The sequence below is a fragment of the Lacerta agilis genome, chromosome 11 (assembly GCF_009819535.1).
Source record: "Lacerta agilis isolate rLacAgi1 chromosome 11, rLacAgi1.pri, whole genome shotgun sequence".
NCBI classification, from domain to species: Eukaryota; Metazoa; Chordata; class Lepidosauria; order Squamata; family Lacertidae; genus Lacerta; species Lacerta agilis.
In genome coordinates, this window is record NC_046322.1 from 60,322,031 (window position 1) to 60,342,503 (window position 20,473).

Consider the following 20,473-nt stretch of genomic DNA (forward strand, 5'->3'; position numbering starts at 1 on the left):
AATTTGCAGGAGGACCCTGGCCAGGTCAGATAGAGCTAGGTAACTCGCTGTGAAAATGCTGTGAATGTGTCCTAGAATGACCCTGACTCTCCCTCTTGGCTGTGTATTTCAAGGCAGGTTTGGTAATACAGGTAGACAAGCTTTCTTCCAGGGAACCTGGCCTGCCATTATTCATCTTTTCATCGAAAGATGCCTTTTAAGGAACCCCAGTGCTCCTGGGAACACAGTTTGAAAATGTCGGTGTAAGCTGCTTGTTGGCCACATATGACTCTTTTTGATATTTGCAAGACAGGTGAAACAAAATATTAATCAGTTTTAATTTGTATCTGAAGAAAGTAGTTAGTGGAAGGCTAAAGAATATGAGATGGTTCCCCTTTTCTTTTCTTTTTTAAAAGAAAGGGGCTGAATGGTTTATTGCAGAACTGTCAAATTCCACCCTTCACTTGCTGCTTTCCCATTCGGGAAGGGTGAGGGGACAGGAAGGCCCTCTCTTCCCCCATCACAGGAGGATTTTGGTTGGGAGAATGACTAGGAGATTGCTCACAGATCTCCCAGCATCACTTGAGTCCTTAGACTCTTATTCTCATTCCTCTAATATTTGTCAGCAATTATCCTCATTTTTTTCAATCATTTTAATGATGCCTCAGCTGTAAAGAGTTTGACTCTGGTTATATATGGAGGAATCACTTTAGGCGATGGCAATTGTAAACAACACAAATGGAGGGATGGTTAGAATGGCGAATCGTCCCAAGGAGTGCCCTGTTGGGTCAGGCAGAAGGCCTACTTTAAGCAGCCTTCTCCTGCCAACAACAGCTGGCCTAGAACATCTCTTGGTACCTCTAAAGTCACACACAGCAGAACATGGCCATGAAAGTGGGGGACCGGGTACGACCAGTGGGTCAGATTCTTATCCTGCCCACTCCCCACAGCCAAGTGTCACAAGCAGGTGGAGCTGCCCACCTGCCAATTGCCCAGAGCCACAATGCCATCAGAAATCAAGCCATGTTACCAGTGAATTTCTGCTTGCAGAGGTTGGACTAGGTGATCCTTTTTGTTCCTTCCTTTTTTTTTTATAAGAATTTATTGGTTTTACAACAAACAACATACAAATATAACACCCACATTAACCCACCCCCAACTAGAAATAAACAAATACACAAATACCAATAATTCTTCTTCTTATGCTGTAAAAAAAAAATTTCTAGGTCGAATCTTGGTACAGACTTCCCCTGCCTTTTCACCTTCGGTTCCAGTCCCAAATATTACTTTAATAACATCTTATACCATCTTGATCTTAAAAAATCCAAATATCTAAAAATTAAAATCAAAAGCTTCTTTTTAACAAATCTTGATTCATAATAAACAATATTTTCCCATTCTTAACTTAACATAGATCAGATCATGTTATAACTTAATATTAATTCCACACAAGATTCTGGTTCTTATCCCCTTATTTTCAAAATAAATCATAACAAATATCTTCATTCACTATAACTGCTGTTAGTAACAAAAATTTAGAGTACCTCTTTTCTTTCTCTAAAAACTTAAAGTCTTGACACACCGGTTTCAGGTTACCATAATACATTCTTTTCCTTTATACCTTAGTATCATTCACCCTATCCCCCTTCTGTCCATTTTCTTTGGTCGTCTTGCTCCAGAGCTGCTCCTCGAAGTATCCTTTTTCTTTACATAACCACAGATCCAGACTAAGTCCAAAGTAATCCTTGCATAGAACATCAGGGTGTACACCTTTTCCCCCAGCCTCTCCGGTTCATCATCACATTCTTCTTTTATTTGTAGATACAAACATAAAGTTCTCACCTTCGCTCCCAAGCTCTCACCTCGGGAGTTAGTTATAACAATTTTCTCCGTCCTGGGTCTGCCACCCCCAAGGGACGATCCATTACTCCGGAGTAGCCATACCTTTTCCTCCTGTTGTTCAATCAGCCCCTTCAGTTCTGTGCCAAGGCTCTCCTCCAATGCAGCCATTTCCTGTACAGTCTCCTCTGTGGGATATAACTTTTTTGACATATGACAGTTCAATATCTCCAATTTTCGGTTGAGCAGTTCCAGTCTCAATAAAATAATCCTTTCTTCATGGGTCATTTCACAGTTCGTAACCAAGTCAAAAACAAAGCCGAGCATGGCAGAAGCGGGCATAGGTGTCAAATTGCAGTTTCGGTTCTCAGACTTCTCCATCTTGCCAGTAACTTTCCATTCAGTCAAAGTCTTTCACGGCCATTTTCCCCGAATCCAGGGCGCAAGAACCAAAAATTTTAAAAAGAGATACTGTCCACCAGTTTAATCCCCAAAGGGGAAAACCATAAGTCTCACTTATCAAATTTTAAATACTTTGTTGCCATCACTGTAACAGCAGTCTCTTAAGCTGGTTATTTTCTATCTCCCGAAGGGAAAGAGGCAGGCTCCCTTTCCAAATGTCCCCCAGGTCGTCAACAAGGCACAAAAACAAATCCGATCCAATACTCACGACACCGGGATTCTTAAACTCCAACTTCAACTTTGACAGGTAGAACGTTAACGCACATCGCGGGGGCAACCGCCGCTTCGCGTCCCGGTTGGGGCTTGTCCCCTGAAGCCCGGCTCCGTTTTCCCTTCACCCCCACTCCCCCTTTACAGGGGGAGCGAGGGAAGGGTTCGGAGCCATAGTGGGCATAGCCGGGGAGCCCAGGGTGCGGGACGCTCTTCCCGCACCCTATCGGAGCCCCGCTTAGCGGTGGCGGGGCTCCAACCCCCGGGACGGGCTGGGTCGCCTCGCAGCCGAGGCAACCCACGACCGCTCCGCCATTGCGTCGCCGCCGGAAGTCCCCTTTTTGTTCCTTCCAACTCTATGATTCTAGGCACAGCTTTTGGCAAAGTGGAAAAAGATTCCTGAACAGCTTCATTGGAGCCTTTTCCCTATTTGATTTCATTTGCTTCTACAGAATGTGAGGCATTTAAGAAGATGAGGAAATGATGAGATTTTAAATGAGAAAACAGCTACCACAGTATCACAGCTTTTACACTTCAAGGGATACATTTTTCTGAATCGTTAAATCCAACAGAAGTTCATCATGTATTAGGACTAGCGGTGCTGCTTCCCAGTAAACAAATGAATAGTAATGGTGACTGACCATTTCATGGTTAGGAAATCTGGAACAAGAACTAATATTCATAGAGTTTTTGTTCTGGTGTCAAACTTCTGTGAAGCAAAGCCACCAACCGTAAATGGGGATAATGTATTACCGGTAACAATACAGTGGTACCTCAGGTTACAGACGCTTCACGTTACAGACTCCGCTAAGCCAGAAATAGTATCTCAGGTTAAGAACTTTATCTCAGGATGAGATCACAAATCGTGTTGCCGCAGCGGGAGGCCCCATTAGCTAAAGTGGTACCTCAGGTTAAGAACAGTTTCAGGTTAAGAACAGACCTCCGGGACGAATTAAGTTCTTAACCCGAGGTACCACTGTAGTTTTAAACTTCCCCATGCCAGGCTTCTTGACTGGCATGGGAAATATCTAAGTATTTGGAGGGCTAAAATGTGAAAAATGGGCAACATTTATTTTATGTCCCTAAAGCCCAGCCTTAGCCAGCCTTGGATCTTCAGGTCTTGTTACTGCAAATTATAGCTACTATTATTGGTTTTGTTTAAAATACATATGGCCCACCCTTTATCAGTATGAATGCTATTAAAAACTGTGTGTTACCAAGTTAGGTCTCATAGCGGCTAGATCATCTCTCTTTAAGCTAGCACTTGGTGTTTTTGGCCATGATCACTTCCTCTGAATCGAAATGCTGGGTCCGACTCCAGCAACTACATCAACCTCTGAACCCGATCCTTCAATGTGGGCATGTAACATATACCCTAAAAGCACTGCTCTGGCTGCCCCATAGTTGCTGGGCCCTGTTCAAGATTTTGGTACTTGTTTATAAGCCTCTAAACATTTGGAGCCCAAGAATCTGTAGGAGCATCAGTTCCAAGATCAGTAGACCTGGTCATTAAGATCTGCAGGGCAGGCTTTACTAAGTTTCACTGCATGGAGGCACAGAACAGGGCTTTGCCTGTCTTGGCATGTGGACTATGGAACTCCTTTCCACTGGCTTTTTTACTTTTGATATTTAGGCCTCAACTGAAGAAGATACACTTGTTTACCCAAGCAGTTGAAGGGCAAATATATTTTAGTGTTCTCATCATTGTTGACCTTCAGATGGTTCATAGTTATTTGAAATGTGATGCTTTGATTTTTGTTACCTTGAGATTAGTTTAGTGGAAGTGTGGTATAAAAATACAATATTTTATTATTGATAACAATAATAATAGGAATCGCCACCTCCCATTGTTAACATTTTTATATTGCTTGGATTAAGCGTTATTCTACTTAACCTCATTTAGTTTGACACTGAGCTCATGTGTCAGGGCGACAACAAGTTGGTGTGCTGCAGCGCAGCAGTCAGGACGAGATAAGCCAAGGTCAACAGTCCAGGTCAGAAGCCAGCCGAAGTCAGGTAACAGTATTGGGGTCAAGAGAAGCCGAAGTCAGAAACAGTCCAAGTCAGAACAAGCCAAGTCAGTCAGATACGAACCAGGAACACAGGAACAAGACGAGTACAGCAACCACGCGCCCAACACAATTGTTGCAGACGCAATGGAATAGGGGAGTAGCTTTTTTAAGTAGCCGGCTCACTCCCACGCTTCCTATGAGCTACAGCTGTCTCTAATTGCCGCCTTCGCTTCTCAGCTCGGCGTTCTACAGCTGAGAAGGGAGGAGGAGAGGGGATCGGCTGATTCCGCTCTGGACTGGGACCTGCTCCTGCCCCCACTTCTTCCTCTAGCTCTGGTCTTTCCTCCTCCTCCCTATCAGATTCCTCCTCTTCTGAGGAATGCCGCCACCAGTCTTCCCCAGGTACGAATTCCTCAGATTCCTCTGTGGGTGCTGCCTTGTCAGGGGGGGCTTGCCACCACTCCTCCTCATCTGACTCGACCCTGACATCATGGATCCATTCACTGCCTCCTCTAAAGCTAAGTGTCATCTGCATACTGATCACTGTAAAGGTTCAGACTACAATGTATGGTCTACACCAGGCTTCCTCAACCTCGGCCCTCCAGATGTTTTGAGACTTCAATTCCCATCATCCCTGACCACTGGTCCTGCTAGCTAGGGATCATGGGAGTTGTAGGCCAAAAACATCTGGAGCGCCAAAGTTTGAGGAAGCCTGGTCTACACAATCCAGTAGTGGTAGATGATTTTGCTGGAGGGAGAAAAAAGACAGGTGTCCCCAGCCTGGAGCCTTCCAGATGTTTTTGCCCACAACTGCTATCAGCCAGTATAGCAGATGGCCAGGAATAATAGGAGTTGAGTTGTAGTTCAAAGGATCTGGAGGAAACCAGATTGAGGAGGGCTAGATCTGGGATATATGGGGAGCGTTGGAACCAGTTTTGCATGGATACTTAACCACAGTGCTGCTTGTGGGGTCAGATGGCTGCTTTTCTCCATTACATAATGGGTTTTTTTCCCACTCTCTAAGAGTAGGATCCACATAGAGCTGGATTGGCAAAAGTCAGTACAAGACTGCATCTGACCCCAGCTTGTCAATTGCAGCCTAAATTCATTAAGAAATCCCTGGTAATCAATATGCTTCCAAGCCATTTTGCCAGGTGATAATCTAGAAATTGATACCATGACTCTGAAGCAACAGAGACTTGTTCGAAAGGCAGGTCTTTTTTCAAACACAGCAATTCTTATCACATTTTTATTTCTTGGCGGTTTCTGAATGGACTAGCTTGTCATAATCTTGCATATGTGTGGATACCCTCTTAACTTCCCCTCCAGGACTTCATGCATGGCATGATTCTGCAAGTGTGGAAAACTGCAGTGTGTGGCATTGGGGCTAACTGCATGTCACAGTTTTCTTTATTGTTCTTTTTAAAGCAAATTCTAGCTGCTATAGCTTGAAAGAAGGTTGGCAATATCGGATGAAATCTCAGAAGTGAGAGGGGTTTCTGACAAACACTTTCAGTGGTCATAGGCAAGGCTCAGCTTCTCTCCGCTTCTCAAGATTAGCACAATTAGCAGACTAACTTGTGCAAAGTAATAAACGTTGCAAAATAAACTGCAGAAATAAATTGTGGAGATTTGCTTCATTTTTCTATTAAACCCGGGTTTCAGTGTTTTCAATGCAGTATCTGTGTTTTCCTTCTCTCAGAAATTGGCTTTTTAAAGAGAGATTGCCCAGAGCACTGTTTATTAGTCAACATTTTGGTTCCAGGATTTTCAATGCCCCCTTTCAACCCCCTTTTGAATTTCAGACTTATCAATGAATCTCTGAGGGACCAATTGCTTGTCACCATCCAGAAGACCTTCACCTATACCCGGACCCAGGCCCAGCATCTCTTCATAATCCTCATGGAATGCATGAAGAAGAAAGAACTGGTATGCAAGCACATTCTCTAGGCATGAAACACAGAAGCCCAATTTCATACTGGCTTGGCGCATAAATAAGGTTTTGATTTCAGCTTGGAGATTGGGGGACCTGCAGTGGTATGCAGTCCATCTTTCTAACTTCCATGGCTCAAACCATAGTTTGTGTTAGATTTGCATTACCCAACCTCTGGCTTCTCTAAGGCTCGTCTGGAATATCTCAAAACCATGAGCTGAAACCACGCTTAGGAGGGCGTTTGCAAACGGCAATTTGGGGCCATCCTGGTTAGCCTTATCCATAGTTAGTGACATGCTTAACCTACTTGGAAGGGAGAGGGAATTCATGCACAAGAGGGAGAATCTAAAATTAGGGTTGCTATGTTTGGAAGAGCAAAAAAGAGGACACACACACACGGCTCAGCTGGGGATTGGGAGCCTGCTGCTTCCCAGCTGAGCTGTGCAAAGGGGCCCCAGTGCTCCTGTACGCAAATGGGGGGAACACCAGGCAGGGCTGGCTCAGCTGAGGATCGGTTAGGGTTAGGGACTTGACAGACTGCAAGTTTATCTAAGGAGAGGGGGCTCCCTGGCACAGAAATGATACTGCAAGTTTAGCCATAAAACCCCCAGCTATGTTTAGATTGCAAGTTCAGATTGCTAACATGGTTATTTTTTAGCATTTATTTAACCATATCAATGAGCTTAGTGGTGTACAAAACAGAGAAAGTAAATAAACTGTATGAAAGGTTTTATGGTCACTGGCATAATTATTCCCTATATAGATATAGATATATATTTAAAAATTTATAAGATTTTCCAATTACAAGCACAAATCATTACATGGTTAAACTTTTCATACTCCCCCCTCTCCCACCGAGGGGAGCGAAATATCCCAACCCCCCTCTCACAGGAGCACACAAAACCATTCCACATTTAACCTCTTATTATACTAAAATCATTGCTTAAGCCCAGCCCCTTTCCTGGGCCAGGTATTCATACATCCAATAAATTCATCTTTTAAATTGACTTCCCCAGATCCCCCCCTGTTGACTTCAAAGTAACATATAATTTCCAGTTTTCCTCTCCGCTTCCAAATCTAATTTATACCACATTTCTTTCCTCCTTAACATTTTTATGAATATTTATGTTCCATAATTAATTACTAACATTTTCTTTTCTTCCTCTGCTTCATTGTACTTCTGCACTTTTCTAATTCCTCAACCAATTTTATCCCCCTACCCTCCTTTCGGCCTCAAAAATTTGGCTGATTTTTCTTTTTTAACATTTTCCATTGCCACAATATCCATATCCATTTGTCAAAACCATATATAACTAACATATCATATAATAGGTCCAGTCTTTTTAACCTACCCCAACCCTTTCAAAAAAATCAACCCAAAAGTCAGAAATTGCTGATTCTTGTCCCCGTTTATCTTCATGCAACCTTGTGATATTCTCACAGTAGGATTGCGTAGCGCTGGGTAGTTGCACTTGTTCTTCTCCCTCCTGAACCACGACTTCATTGTCAATTTCTTTTTGTACAGAAAATTCCTTTATAGTTTCTTCATTGATCTTTTCTTCTTCCTTTTGTAGGAATTTGGAGGCATTAAGTCCTCCAAATTGTCCTTAATCTCAGATTCTTTATTCTGTGAAGTCGCTTCTGTTCCAACCAACTGACCCCAGTTCTGCACTCCTTTAATTAGCTGCTGCATGAGTTCCAAAGTTTTTTTCTGAAATTCCGGTGTCCATTTACGCTTTGCCATGCTCAAGGTCGAAAAACAAATTTCCAGTCAAAACAACTTATTTCCTTTCTGCCTTCGGCGCCATTTTACTTAGTTCTTGCCAAATTTTCCGAGACCAGGGGAGTGGGGTATGTATTTCCCAAACCAATCAGTCAAATCAAATCTCAAATCCAAATTTCCTTTAACAGGAAAAGCAGTTACAGAAGACTTCTTTGTTTCACACTTTGACAGTAGCTTCAGATATAATGTAGCACTGGCTCTTTAATACATCAACCGTCAGGGAACTACCTCCGTATTTTAATTCCCTTCCGAGTCGAATTTTAAAAAGTTTTTCTTTTAATAAATGGGTACTTACAAAGTCCAAATAAGTCCTAATCGTGGAGGAATTGAGTGCTCCTTTTGCCAGCAGCCGCTACTTCTCGCTGAAGGGATAGTGGTGATCCACAATACCCAGCCTTCGATCCCGCTCGCTCCGGCAGCCCTCACTAGGACTTACCGAAGAATAGGGGAGGCTCCAGGGGTATCCGCAGGATCCATGCCTCCAGGATGCCCTTCCTGGAGTTTCTCGGGGGGTCGCAGCGCAGTTGAGACTCCCCCCCCCTCAGCGACAGAGAAACCTCGGAGCCGAGGTTTCTCCCGACTGTGCAGCTCGGCGCCCAACCGGAAGTCCGGTCACTGGCATAATTAAGCAGGATCACAAATGATAACAGATTCAACCTATTTTGTTTTATAATGATGGCTCACAGCCACATGAGTATTTTTTTAAAAAGCTTTATCCCTGTAAGTAGATTGTGTGTTGCCAAGCCCCCAGCCCATGTACAGAAAGTTTTTGCATGTAATAATGTTTCACCCATTGAAACAAAATTATTTACATTACACATATTTTACTCTTTTTTAAGCATGTTTGGTGTGAAGTTCGTGTGATGGTGCTTACGAGTAACAAAGCAGGAACCCAAACAGTCTTTTGGCAGTTTTATTGTGCAAAACTATTTACAGTGCAGAGCTACAAAAGCATGTCTGTCTCAGTCGCTGGCAGAATCCGGGAGTGGCCCCTTCCGGCTCCTTCCCCAGCATAAGAGCTTCGGCACCCCAAGTCTCCTCCTACCCTCCTTGCGTTTCACCCCTCTGCGCAATTGGGGCGCCGGAACTGGCGTGTTTCCCTCCTGAACAGCCGGACGAGGTGAGGTGCTGGGGCTCTCAGCAGCATCCCCGAGTCCTCTCCTCTCCCGGCTGACCCCTTCCCCTTCCTCCCCACTGGAGGTGTGGCTGCTCTTTGCGCTGGAAGAGGTGCTGCTACTCAAAAGTCGCTGGGGCTCTCTGTATGCTAACGGACCCTCCGTCCCCCTCAGTGGGCCAGGTGGCAGTTCCCTGACATTTGGTTTTTGGCTTTACAGAATAACAGCTGGAAGGACAAAGCCACAGTAATAATTTTGGAGGCTGCAGTGTGTTAAAGGCTTCCAATTACATAACTTACCCAGAATTCCAACAATGCTGAGTTGGTGGGAGTCAGTCTGAAAGACGATAGAATTTGAGTCGCCAATGCCACCATTAGCTAGTAAACCTCAGCAACCTTCCACAATATTGATGTCAATTTATCTTATCTGTGGGAAAGGTCTGATGAGCCCATTTCCATTCCAAAATTAATTCAGTCAGGGCTCATAAAATGACACATAAGAGCTAATATTGTATCCACAGGAAACAAAACTGCTGTAGGTGAAACTGTCTAATCCAGGGGTGTGACTGTCAATGTTACCATCAAGGAACTCTTGTTTGTCTGGGCAAAGCCACCGCTGATTAACAAAATGAGCCATAACGAGTTGTCATAAATGATAAAGCAGTGATATTAAGCAAATGTTACGGCTCAAATTAAAAATCATCACAAGTCACTCCCTTGTCATTTAGGCATCCATGTGTAAGTAGCTCCCTGACTGTGGCCTGGCCTTCGGTAGTGTGGGGCTGGCCTTTTCTTTCTAACTGTGCTGCTGGCTTCAGCGAATGTAAGAGCACCATTCTGTTAAATTACTTATGGTCATACAAGGACAGGAATTTAAATGGCAGATGTATGCCTACTAGCGTTCAGAGAAAGACTGTTGAATCCCAGGAGCACACATCCATATTAAGGAAGCATGGGAAAGCATTTAATTAGTCTCTAGCTAAAGGGAAACAAGAAAATCCCATCTCTTTTTGGCATGCATGAGAGAAGCTCTTTCCCCATCCCTTTTGCCTGTTAGATTTTATTTAATAATTTCCAAGAACAGAGTTGCGGTTGTGTTCCAATTAACATCTCATAATTGTATAGCATTTCCGTGCGCTGCTCTGGTTTCACCAGAAGCGGCTTAGTCATGCTGGCCACATGACCCGGGAAAACTGTCTGCGGACAAACGTCGGCTCCCTCAGCCAGTAAAGCGAGATGAGTGCCGCAACCCCAGAGTCGTCCGCGACTGGACTTAACTGTCAGGGGTCCTTTACCTTTTTTAAAAATTGTATAGCATGCTGTAGTCCAGGGGTCAGCAACCTTTTTCAGCTGTGGGCCGATCCACTGTCCCTCAGACGATGTGGTGGGGCGGACAATATTTTTTGGGCTGGGGGGGGGGGGATGAACAAATTCCTAAGCATAACCCGAAGATGCATTTTAAATAAAAGGACACATTCTACTCATATAAAAACATGCTGATTCCCAGACTGTCCATGGGCCAGATTGAGAAGGTGATTGGGGCGGATCCGGCCCCCGAGCCTTAGTTTGCCTACTCCTGCTGTAGTCTTTTTGCAAAAGCCAATTCTTTTTTCTTGTTTTCCAAAATAATAAAACTTTTAACCACAATAACTTGATACTACGGTAGTGTAGTTTTAGAATACCATAAAAAACAATGCAAAATAATCATAATCACAACTGGCTTATCTTAATAATAATCAAACAACTGAATAGGGCAGTTGACATTAAAAGGTCTTCAAGAGTCCCCTGCAAGTGAATATCGAGGGTACCTCCTGAATATCAACTGCAAAGTCTTCTACAGCACAGGACTGTGACATTCAATTCCCAACTTCCGTTGAAACCAGTCAGGCTTCTGAAACACAAGGGACAACTAGAAGTGGCTTGGAATGAGAAATAGTTCACAGGTCTGTTTCTCTGGGTGCCATTTACCCACACAACTTTATTCCCATCCATGGGAATTCTCCTCTTTCCTCTTCCCCTGGGGAAGGAGAATAATGGGGATTCGGCCTTTTTAATAGCACAAGCCGCACAGGAAGATACTTTTTGCACATCCCCTGCTGCTGCAGCAGCAGCAGCACCACTGCTGGGATCAGATCACGGCTCCCCACTCCCAAGCTGCCTTTCCCTTAAAAAATAATAATGGTGGATTAAATGCCAGGCTTGTTAAAGAGTGCTTCAAAATGCTGTAGTGTGGAAGTTATTAAATCAGCCCTCCACGACAGGCAGTTTTCATCTGACTTTAGGCTGGTCAGTTTTCTCTCTGTGGCTGCTTTTGGGTTCCCTCTCTCAAATCCAGTGCTCAATTTCATGGAGTCTTGGGCTCCATTAATGTGCATGCAGACACCTTGTCTTTCTTTTTTTGTTCATAAGTAAAGCATAACATGTAAAATTCAAGTCAGTTTGGAAGCTGGCTATTCTAGGTGAATCTGGATTTTTATAAATATGTGGCATTGATGCACCGTAATAACCTCGAGATGCCACAACCAGGGGCCCAGTGCTGGTGGTTGGGTTTGCAAGCCCAAGGACAATGCAAGAATAAATGGGTTGCGCTTCTGGTCAGGGAACAAGGACTAATAGGTATTGGTCACTTGTGCATGATTTAATATACATACCTGCCATGCTGCCGTCTCTGGATATAAATACACACTGTACTGTATGAGGTAGCCAGAAACAAGGAGTTTAACCAAAGGGGACTAAAAGAAGCAAAATAACACCAAATAAGTATCCCAGTTTTTTTTTCAAAACAGACAAGGCAATTTTTTTCAATAATGGATGGATGTTCATAGGAAGTGTTGTAAATTTGTATCAGACATAGAGAAATTATGCCTGGGAACTATTTGAATTTGCCAGCATTAGAAAGCTGCCTATTTGTAACTGTTCTCCGGTTCTTTTCGTATCTACACTTGCTGCTGAAATGAAACATTGCCGGCAGCCCTTAGATTCCCCCATGTCCTTCACAACAACTCTATCAACAAAGCTTATCTTGTTCAGATGTTTCTGCTGGATCAATACGCCAGATCTTATCATATGCAAAGTAACTGTTTGAGGATGCTTGATAACCTTAATTCCCATGGAAAGAATATTCTTGTCAAGTAAGATACCATGCATAAATTCAATGACAGTCCCTTGCTGCAGGGAGAAAAGTGGGCTGGGCTGGGATATACTGCTTTATTTTTCCTTTAATATCTTGATGAGTTATTGTCTCCCTTTAGCATGCTGACATGCTGGAACCTCCCAAATATTTAATCATTTATTTAGATTTCAACATTAAAAGAAGCCAGTACTGTGACTGAATTTTGTCAGTTCAAGATAACACTTCAAAAAGTTTAATGCTGCATTTTTATGAATAGAAAAATAAGAGGATTGTGGTGTTTGTGAAGAACCTATAATTAGGCAACAAAGAAAGAACTACTATTTTAAGCAAGTGGTTTTTCCGATTGCTTAAATAACAGGCATATAACCTACACAAATAGATTGTTATCATGTTTTGGTAGCTGATCATGCTTCCAGAATTCAGGGCTAACTTGGATATTTTCCAATGTAGATCTTCAAGTTTATAAAGAGCTGCTTAATATTGGCTGCATTCAGACATCATGCTAAACCATAGCTGGAGATGTCTAGGGCCAGAGCTAGTCTTTAGGAAGTCTTTCACATGATGCCGCCAACAGCCACGCACAAACCCCCCTCCCAATGTGGCCACAACTGTGCAACACTTTTTTCTGCTTACGTTTCATAGATCTATAGCCTGAATTCTATGGATTTTGTATATCTATGCACTGGGGCATGCATGCTGGGTAGATTAAGGTGGTGGGCAGCCACTGCAGATGGGAGTCAAATTTGCTCCCATTCCAAAGATGCACCATTGGCCCTCCAGGGCTGAGACGACGCCCCCCCCCCCAGGGCAGGAATGGTAGCATAGGTGCATCAGGCTAGTGAGGATCCTTTCCGAGCCCTTGGGGCCCTCAGGCAGTACCCAGTCTGGCTGACTGTTGGTCCTGGGTGGGGTATTATTATTATTATTATTATTATTATTATTATTATTATTACAGGACATCAGAGAAATGTTGGGGGCATGCTGTTTCTTTGCTAATGGAAGTGGGGAACTTTGGAAGCAACTTAGAAGGGGATATTTTAAAAGTCCAACATCCTATATTTCCACACTTTACTTTGCTGCATATTTTGTGATTTTAAATTTCTCACCAAATAGTACTTGCCCCAAACCTGGATCGAGGCATCAGATCATCTTACCATCATGGCATAAGTACCGAGGGCACACAGGACAATTCTATACCTCCTTGCTTCTTTCAGATGCCAATCCTACTATAACATACGGGGCCAGATTCTGCACAGCAGCGCTCAAGATTCAACGGATGATGACCTGTGCCTCAAACTAGATATAATGGAGTGCTCTGTATACTGATGTCTGTGGTCTTATATATACTAGCCTTTTGCACTCTTTCACGCTTGTCTGAGGTTCCTAACCCTTCTTTTAGACTTTCTTGGCTTCTTTTGGAATCTTATGGACCATATATATATATATATATATATATATATATATATATATATATATATATACACACACACACACACACACACACACACACACACACACACAGTGGTGCCCCACTAGACAAAAATAATGACAGCCGCGCTCCGCAAAACGGAAAAAAAGACGAAAACTTTTCGTCTTGCGAGGCAGCCCCATAGACTTTTTCGTCTAGCGGGGCACCACTGTATATATATATTCTGTTTTAACTCTTTTTAGTGGGTTTTTTTTAGACTTTAAATTATTTTAAATTATTGTACCCCTCCCTCCTTATTAGGGCCAGATTTAGGTTTGATGAGGCCCTAACATACTGAAGGTAATGGGGCCCTTTATATGTCCAGCTGTCCTTTGTCAACAACAAATTATCGCTTTTTTGTTGAATATATGCCCATTACTTACATCATAGGAGCCTACACAACACAAAACACTGTTGCTGTATATAGGTTTTATTTTATTTGTTTTTTATCTTATGTTTTGGAAATGTACATCCAGTTGTTTTTTTCCTTTAATTTTTTTGGGCGCCCCCAAGAGAGTGAGGCCCTCAGCTATAGCTTGTTTAGCTTATACATAAATCCAGCACTGCTCCTTATGCTGGTCTACGGCCATAATAAAGTGTTGGTTGTTGATTGATTGATTGATTGATAAGGCACCAAGGAAATTCTCCTTTTATTTTACCATATTTATTCTGTTCCCTTTCACCAAACCAACAAGAGTCTCTAGAGCAGCCTTTCTCAACCCTGGGTCCCCAGATGTTCTTGGACTACAACTCCCATCATCCCTGACCACTGGTCCTGCTACCTAAGGATGATGGGAGTTGTAGGCCAAAAGCATCTGGGCACCCAAGGTTGAGAAAGGCTGCTCTAGAGTGTGAAGGGCCAGACCCCCTGGGGAGCATTTTTGGTTACTCACAACCAGTGCTTTTTTCTGGGGGAATCGCAGGGGTACGCATACCCCTAAACATTTTGTTAATCTAAGTTTGCCCTCATTGAGGGGCAGTATTTCAATATGAGTAGGAAAGCGAGAGTACCCCTAAACATTTTTTTAACAAAAAAAGTACTGCTCACAACTATGTTAATACAGTGTGTCCACATCAAGCCCCACAGCCTAGACGCTTGCTGTGGATTCAGAGGCTCAGTGGAACACTCAGTCTCTCTTTCAGCTGAGGGAGCAGATCCATGCAGGGCCTTGCCTGCCTCCTTCCATCTGCGCAGAGAGGGCTCCGTTTTTGTTTTTGTTTTTTATCTATGTCATTTTAAATTGTAATTGATAGTAATGCTGTATTCTTAGTTTTAGATTTTATGATTTATGTGTAAATTGTTTTCCATTTGGTTGTGTACTTTTTGATGTGTTTTATTTCTTGCTTATGACTTTTGCTACATTGGTAATTATGTAAATCTTGTCATGGCGTAAGCCACCTTGAGCTTTGTTTTAACTATGGAAAGGCAGCCTTCAAATAAAATGATGAAGATGAAGATGTATCCTCTCCTAATCCCTGCCATGGGAGAGGGACTCTTCCATAGGGCAAATACATACTATCTCGTATAAAAGTTTCCTTTAAATTATTATTTAAATGACCATTAAAAATAAGCTACATCTGAATATACCGGTAATTAGCCATGTTTTCCACTGTGTCAAGCTGGTTTATATATCTGTATTCACTTTTCACAGTATCCTTCCCAGGAAAATGTCACAGAACTAGAACAATTCAAGAGTTTATAAAACATGAGACAAGCATCTTAAAATATATCTCTTGGAATGTTTCTTAAAATATGTGCTGGCAGCAATCACAGGAATGTTTTTTCCTCCTAGAGTGCATGTTGCAATGGATATTCTCTAGAGAGTTAGTAATCAGTAATGGTTTTACCTAGAATTTAGGTTGCATTTAAGAGGTAACAATTCAATGTTTTATTCAAAGTGCTGCTCAGATCCTCTTTTACTATTAACCTACTTAAGTCTGTTTTTGTTGTGGGGAGCAAACCTCAAGGAAGCCGGACCTTGTTATGTTTTCAGGGCATCTAAGAAAATCAGTTTCTCTCAACAACAACAGCTTTGTTCTGAATTTAAAATATTCAATGAGGTGGCATTTATTAGTCTTATCTTGCTCCCCAACTCAAAACTAAGACATATCCATATTTTCTGATACCACTGATTTCGAGTTTCCATCCCTCCAGCTGCTTCTTAGTACCTTAGGCCCACATTTCCACTATTTTCTTGGTGCCTTCTATGTCAACTTGCCAGTTACCGTAGCTTTCCTTCCTTCCTTCCCTCCTGAGTCAATTTATGCGGTGTGGGATTTGCGTAAGTCCTTTCAGGGGCAGAGACCCATTTGCAGGTCCAGGTGCTGTGAAGCTGTGAGCCATGATCACAATGCATGGTGAAGTGGCAGTAAATGCAGTACAACTATTTTGGGATTTAAACAGGCCACAGATGTCAGCAGATTTGGGTGCAGGCATTGGGTATGTATGCTGTATCAACCAGCCTGCTGTTGGTTGATCATTTGGCAGGGTTAACAAAGGTTAAGAATTGTCCTGTAACATACATCAAATTGGAAAGACCCCTCCAATCACAATTTTGGGAGTGATCTGGCCCATCAGCCCTCATCTGGGAGTCCAAATGGAAACACCCTCCCCTGGATCACTTCAACGGGATGCCCTGATTCCTCAGACCAGGTGTTGGGACTCCTGACCCACCCACCCCTGTGTCCACTTTGACTAACTATCGAACCCAGTGCCTTATCTGCCATCAAGTTCTGTCAATTGCTATGAGTTGACAAAAAAAACCAATATTGTCTGAAGGCAAATTCCTCCCTGTCCCCAAACACAGTGACAAAACAGGCCTGCAACACAATGCTTGTTGTTGTTGTTCAGTCGTTCAGTTGTGTCCGACTCTTCGTGACCCCATGGACCATAGGCCTGGCACACCTATCTTTCACTGCCTCCCGCAGTTTGGCCAAACTCATGCTAGTCGCTTTGAGAACACTGTCCAACCATCTCGTCCTCTGTTGTCTCCTTCTCCTTGTGCCCTCCATCTTTCCCAACATCAGGGTCTTTTCCAGGGAGTCTTCTCTTCTCATGAGGTGGCCAAAGTACTGGAGCCTCAACTTCAGGATCTGTCCTTCCAGTGAGCACTCAGGGCTGATTTTCTTAAGGATGGATAAGTTTGATCTTTTTGCAGTCCATGGGACTCTCAAGAGTCTCCTCCAGCACCATAATTCAAAAACATCAATTATTCGGCGATCAGTCTTCTTTATGGTCCAGCTCTCACTTCCATACATTACTACTTGGAAAACCATAGCTTTAACTATACAGACCTTTGTTGGCAAAGTGATGTCTCTGCTTTTTTTTTTAATGGTTTGTCATTGCTTTCCTCCCAAGAAATGGGCGTCTTTTAATTTTGTGACTGCTGTCACCATCTGCAGTGATCATGGAGCCCAAGAAAGTAAAATCTCTCACTGCCTCCATTTCTTCCCCTTTTATTTGCCAGGAGGTGATGGGACCAGTGGCCATGATCTTAGTTTTTTTGATGTTGAGCTTCAGACCATATTTTGCGCTCTCCTCTTTCACCCTCATTAAATGGTTCTTTAATTCCTCCTCACTTTCTGCCATCAAGGTTGTGTCATCAGCATATCTGAGGTTGTTGATATTTCTTCCGGCAATCTTAATAAAACACAATGCTTAGGGTGAGAAATCCAGCACTGACTGGGACTGAGTGCAGGGCACAGCTGGCTTAAATAGCCTGGGACTGACCAGAGGGGATAATTTTTCCACCTTCTGCTCCCAGAGCCACACGCCCCAGCTCACCCCCAATGGGCTGCAGTTGCGGAGGAGCCCCAGCAGCGAGCATGGCTGGTGGAAGAGGAAGGGACATCTGCCTCTGCCCTCTGCTGAAGCCCAAAGTCTGCCCAGCATGGCCGTGCCAGACCGCAACCACCTCCCCCTCCAGCAGCCACTAGGCAGTCCTTACAGGGATGAAATGTGGCCCTGAGCCTTCTCACTTCCTCCTCCTGGCTGGTAAGCTTGGAGGTGCGGGGGGTTGCAGAGCTACCAGTGCTGGCGTAGTAGCTCTGTGGGGCAGAGCACCCAGGAGAGTGAGGTCATAGAAGGGAGAAAGTGAGGTGGCAGTGGCAGTGGCAGTCAGGGTGGCGCACAGTGGGAGGGGAAGCAATCATAGCAAGGAACATCAGAAATAGGCACTGGGCCCCCTCAATGCTGACAAATTTGCTATACTTACTACATTTTTCCTCTGAGCAGTTTCTCTCTCTCTCTCTCTCTTTCTTTCTCTCTGTCTCCTCATTTTGCTGCCAAGGGAAATTTACACTAAAATATTCAGGCATATCCAGCTGAATTATAAATGCTGAGCAATACTGGAATAGAAGCTGCTCTTCTGGTAAGAAGACCATAATGTATTAATAACTCTGACTATAAACAGAAGCAGTTCACTGTCCGTGAGCAGTGTCTATTGTTAATGCTAAAGCAAATTGCATTTATAGATACCTGCAAAATCTCATCTAGTTTAAATAAAGATGAACAATTATAATTCTGGACCAAACATTTGTTCACTCTAAATTCCTATTGCCCATTTGAAGCAGAGGATATGCCAAGAGCACTCAGACATAACCTGCAGTGCTTTAGGATTTCATCTTCAACAAGGAGTAATGATACATGATTTCCATTGTTTCTGCAGCTTATCTTGCATCTTTGGATTTCTGTTTTCTTGATAGCAGACTCCCATCAATCTTTGCAAGAAAGAATAAATTTGCTTCCTTACCTCCTGAGACTGATAGAATAAGATGAATTTTAGTGTAGTCTTATGCTTACTCCTGATACATTATCACTCCTTGTGCTTTCAAGAAGATGGCAGGATGTAATTCATCTTTTCCTTCTTTATAAGGAAACTTCTACAAAACGTTGGAATATGCATGTTTAAAAAAATCAGAAAAAGCAACAGCTACATTGGGGCTGGGTATCCCAACTTGGGCAGAGCATCTAGACAAAAGGAAAGATCTGGAACATTTTGTTTCATAGGCTTCTCTTAGGGCATTGCTAATGAACACAACAGATTCTGGCAGAAGTTGTAACCACCCATTGTGAAGATGGAATATTTATTTACTTCACTTAGATTTATAGCACTTGTCTTGTTACTAAAGCTTGGAATGGGAAACAGCGCTCTCATACCTGATTTATTCTTCAAAGCTGTATTACTTTGGTGCTCAGTCTATGGCATCTCCTAGGAGCCAAAAGTGAGAGTTTGTCCTCATCCATGACCCCCAGTGGAAATCTTCTCTCTCTCTCTCTCTCTCTCTCTCTCTCTCTCCACACACACACACACACACACACACTCCACACATGAGTGTTACCTTAAATCAGGCTTCCTCAAACTCAGCCCTCCAGATGTTTTGAGACTACAATTCCCATCATCCCTGACCACTGGTCCTGCTAGCTAGGCATCATGGAAGTTGTAGGCCAAAAACATCTGGAGGGCCGAGTTTGAGGAAGCCTGCCTTAAAAAAATTATCCCCTTTGCATCATTGGGAGTTTCCCTCCAAGATTAATAGCAGAGTGGGTGGGGGCAGCCAAGGGTTACATAACACCAGACTCGTCTGACAGACATTTACTGCTCAGCTGTGGATAACTGATTTATTGGACTATCTCCTCCTACTGAAGAAATGTTCAGTTGTCTGGACTGAATGATGATTTGCTTCCTCTCATTGCAAATATGCTGAAGCAAATGGCCCAAGTTTAGTGAATATTGACATTTTTGCATGTGAATATTGCCGCCCTCAGACAAGTTATATTTCAGACATACACTGGTGAATTCTTGCATAATTCATTTTTACATATCCAAAAAGTGGGGAAATCTGTATCTGTTTTGCTGGTGTATGTAGCATTCGTTTAGGACTCTCAGAATACACATGTCAAGGTCAACCGTTGCTGCCTTTTTGCATTTTGCTATCGTTAATTTTTGAATCATTTTGATTATCTTAAACATTTGTTTATGACCCCTTTCTTTCATCTATACCCTTAATCCCCAGAAAGGTTTGTGACCTTGCTTTAGTTTTTGTAGCGCAATGGTGTGTTCTTTCAGAACAGTGTAACTTGTTTGCAGAAGGAATTTGTCTTTTCAGGTGTACATAATGTGATAGTCAGCATTGACTATCCAAAAGGCTGGAAAGAGCAAACCTCTTTCTACCCTGTGCTGTATTCCATGTCACCCACACCATCATTTTCCCAAACACAAAAAGGCAGGGAATGGGGTTGTTTGGTTGGGCAGGGGAGGAGACAGCTAGTTTTGCTTGTGTGTCTGCTAAATGATTTGTAACAGCCGAGCTAGTGCACTCCTCCTGCTGGTTGCATAGGATAAAATAGTCTTGTTGCTGTGACAACGCTGCTGATCCTGTTAACTGGCTTAATCCCAGGGAGCTGAGTAGTGGAAGGTAGTTGCTACAGGACTGGATGCTGGCATGTCATCTCTACCTTCTACTCCTTTTGCTGCTAGATAATTACCCTGTGCTTGGAGGGTTTGTCAGCCTGATTCAAAGCACATTTAAAGCACGTGG

General features: G+C 43.1%; 1 protein-coding gene across 1 annotated transcript in view; it reads left to right on the top strand.

Annotated features, from left to right (window-relative positions):
- The window catches only part of TRPM3 (transient receptor potential cation channel subfamily M member 3), a 138,282-nt gene that overhangs the window by 33,112 nt on the left and 84,697 nt on the right, over positions 1-20,473 (top strand). Inside the window, exon 6 of the mRNA XM_033163651.1 lies at positions 6,308-6,431. Within this exon, the coding sequence (XP_033019542.1) occupies positions 6,308-6,431 (124 nt within the window). The remainder of the gene's footprint in view (positions 1-6,307; positions 6,432-20,473) is intronic.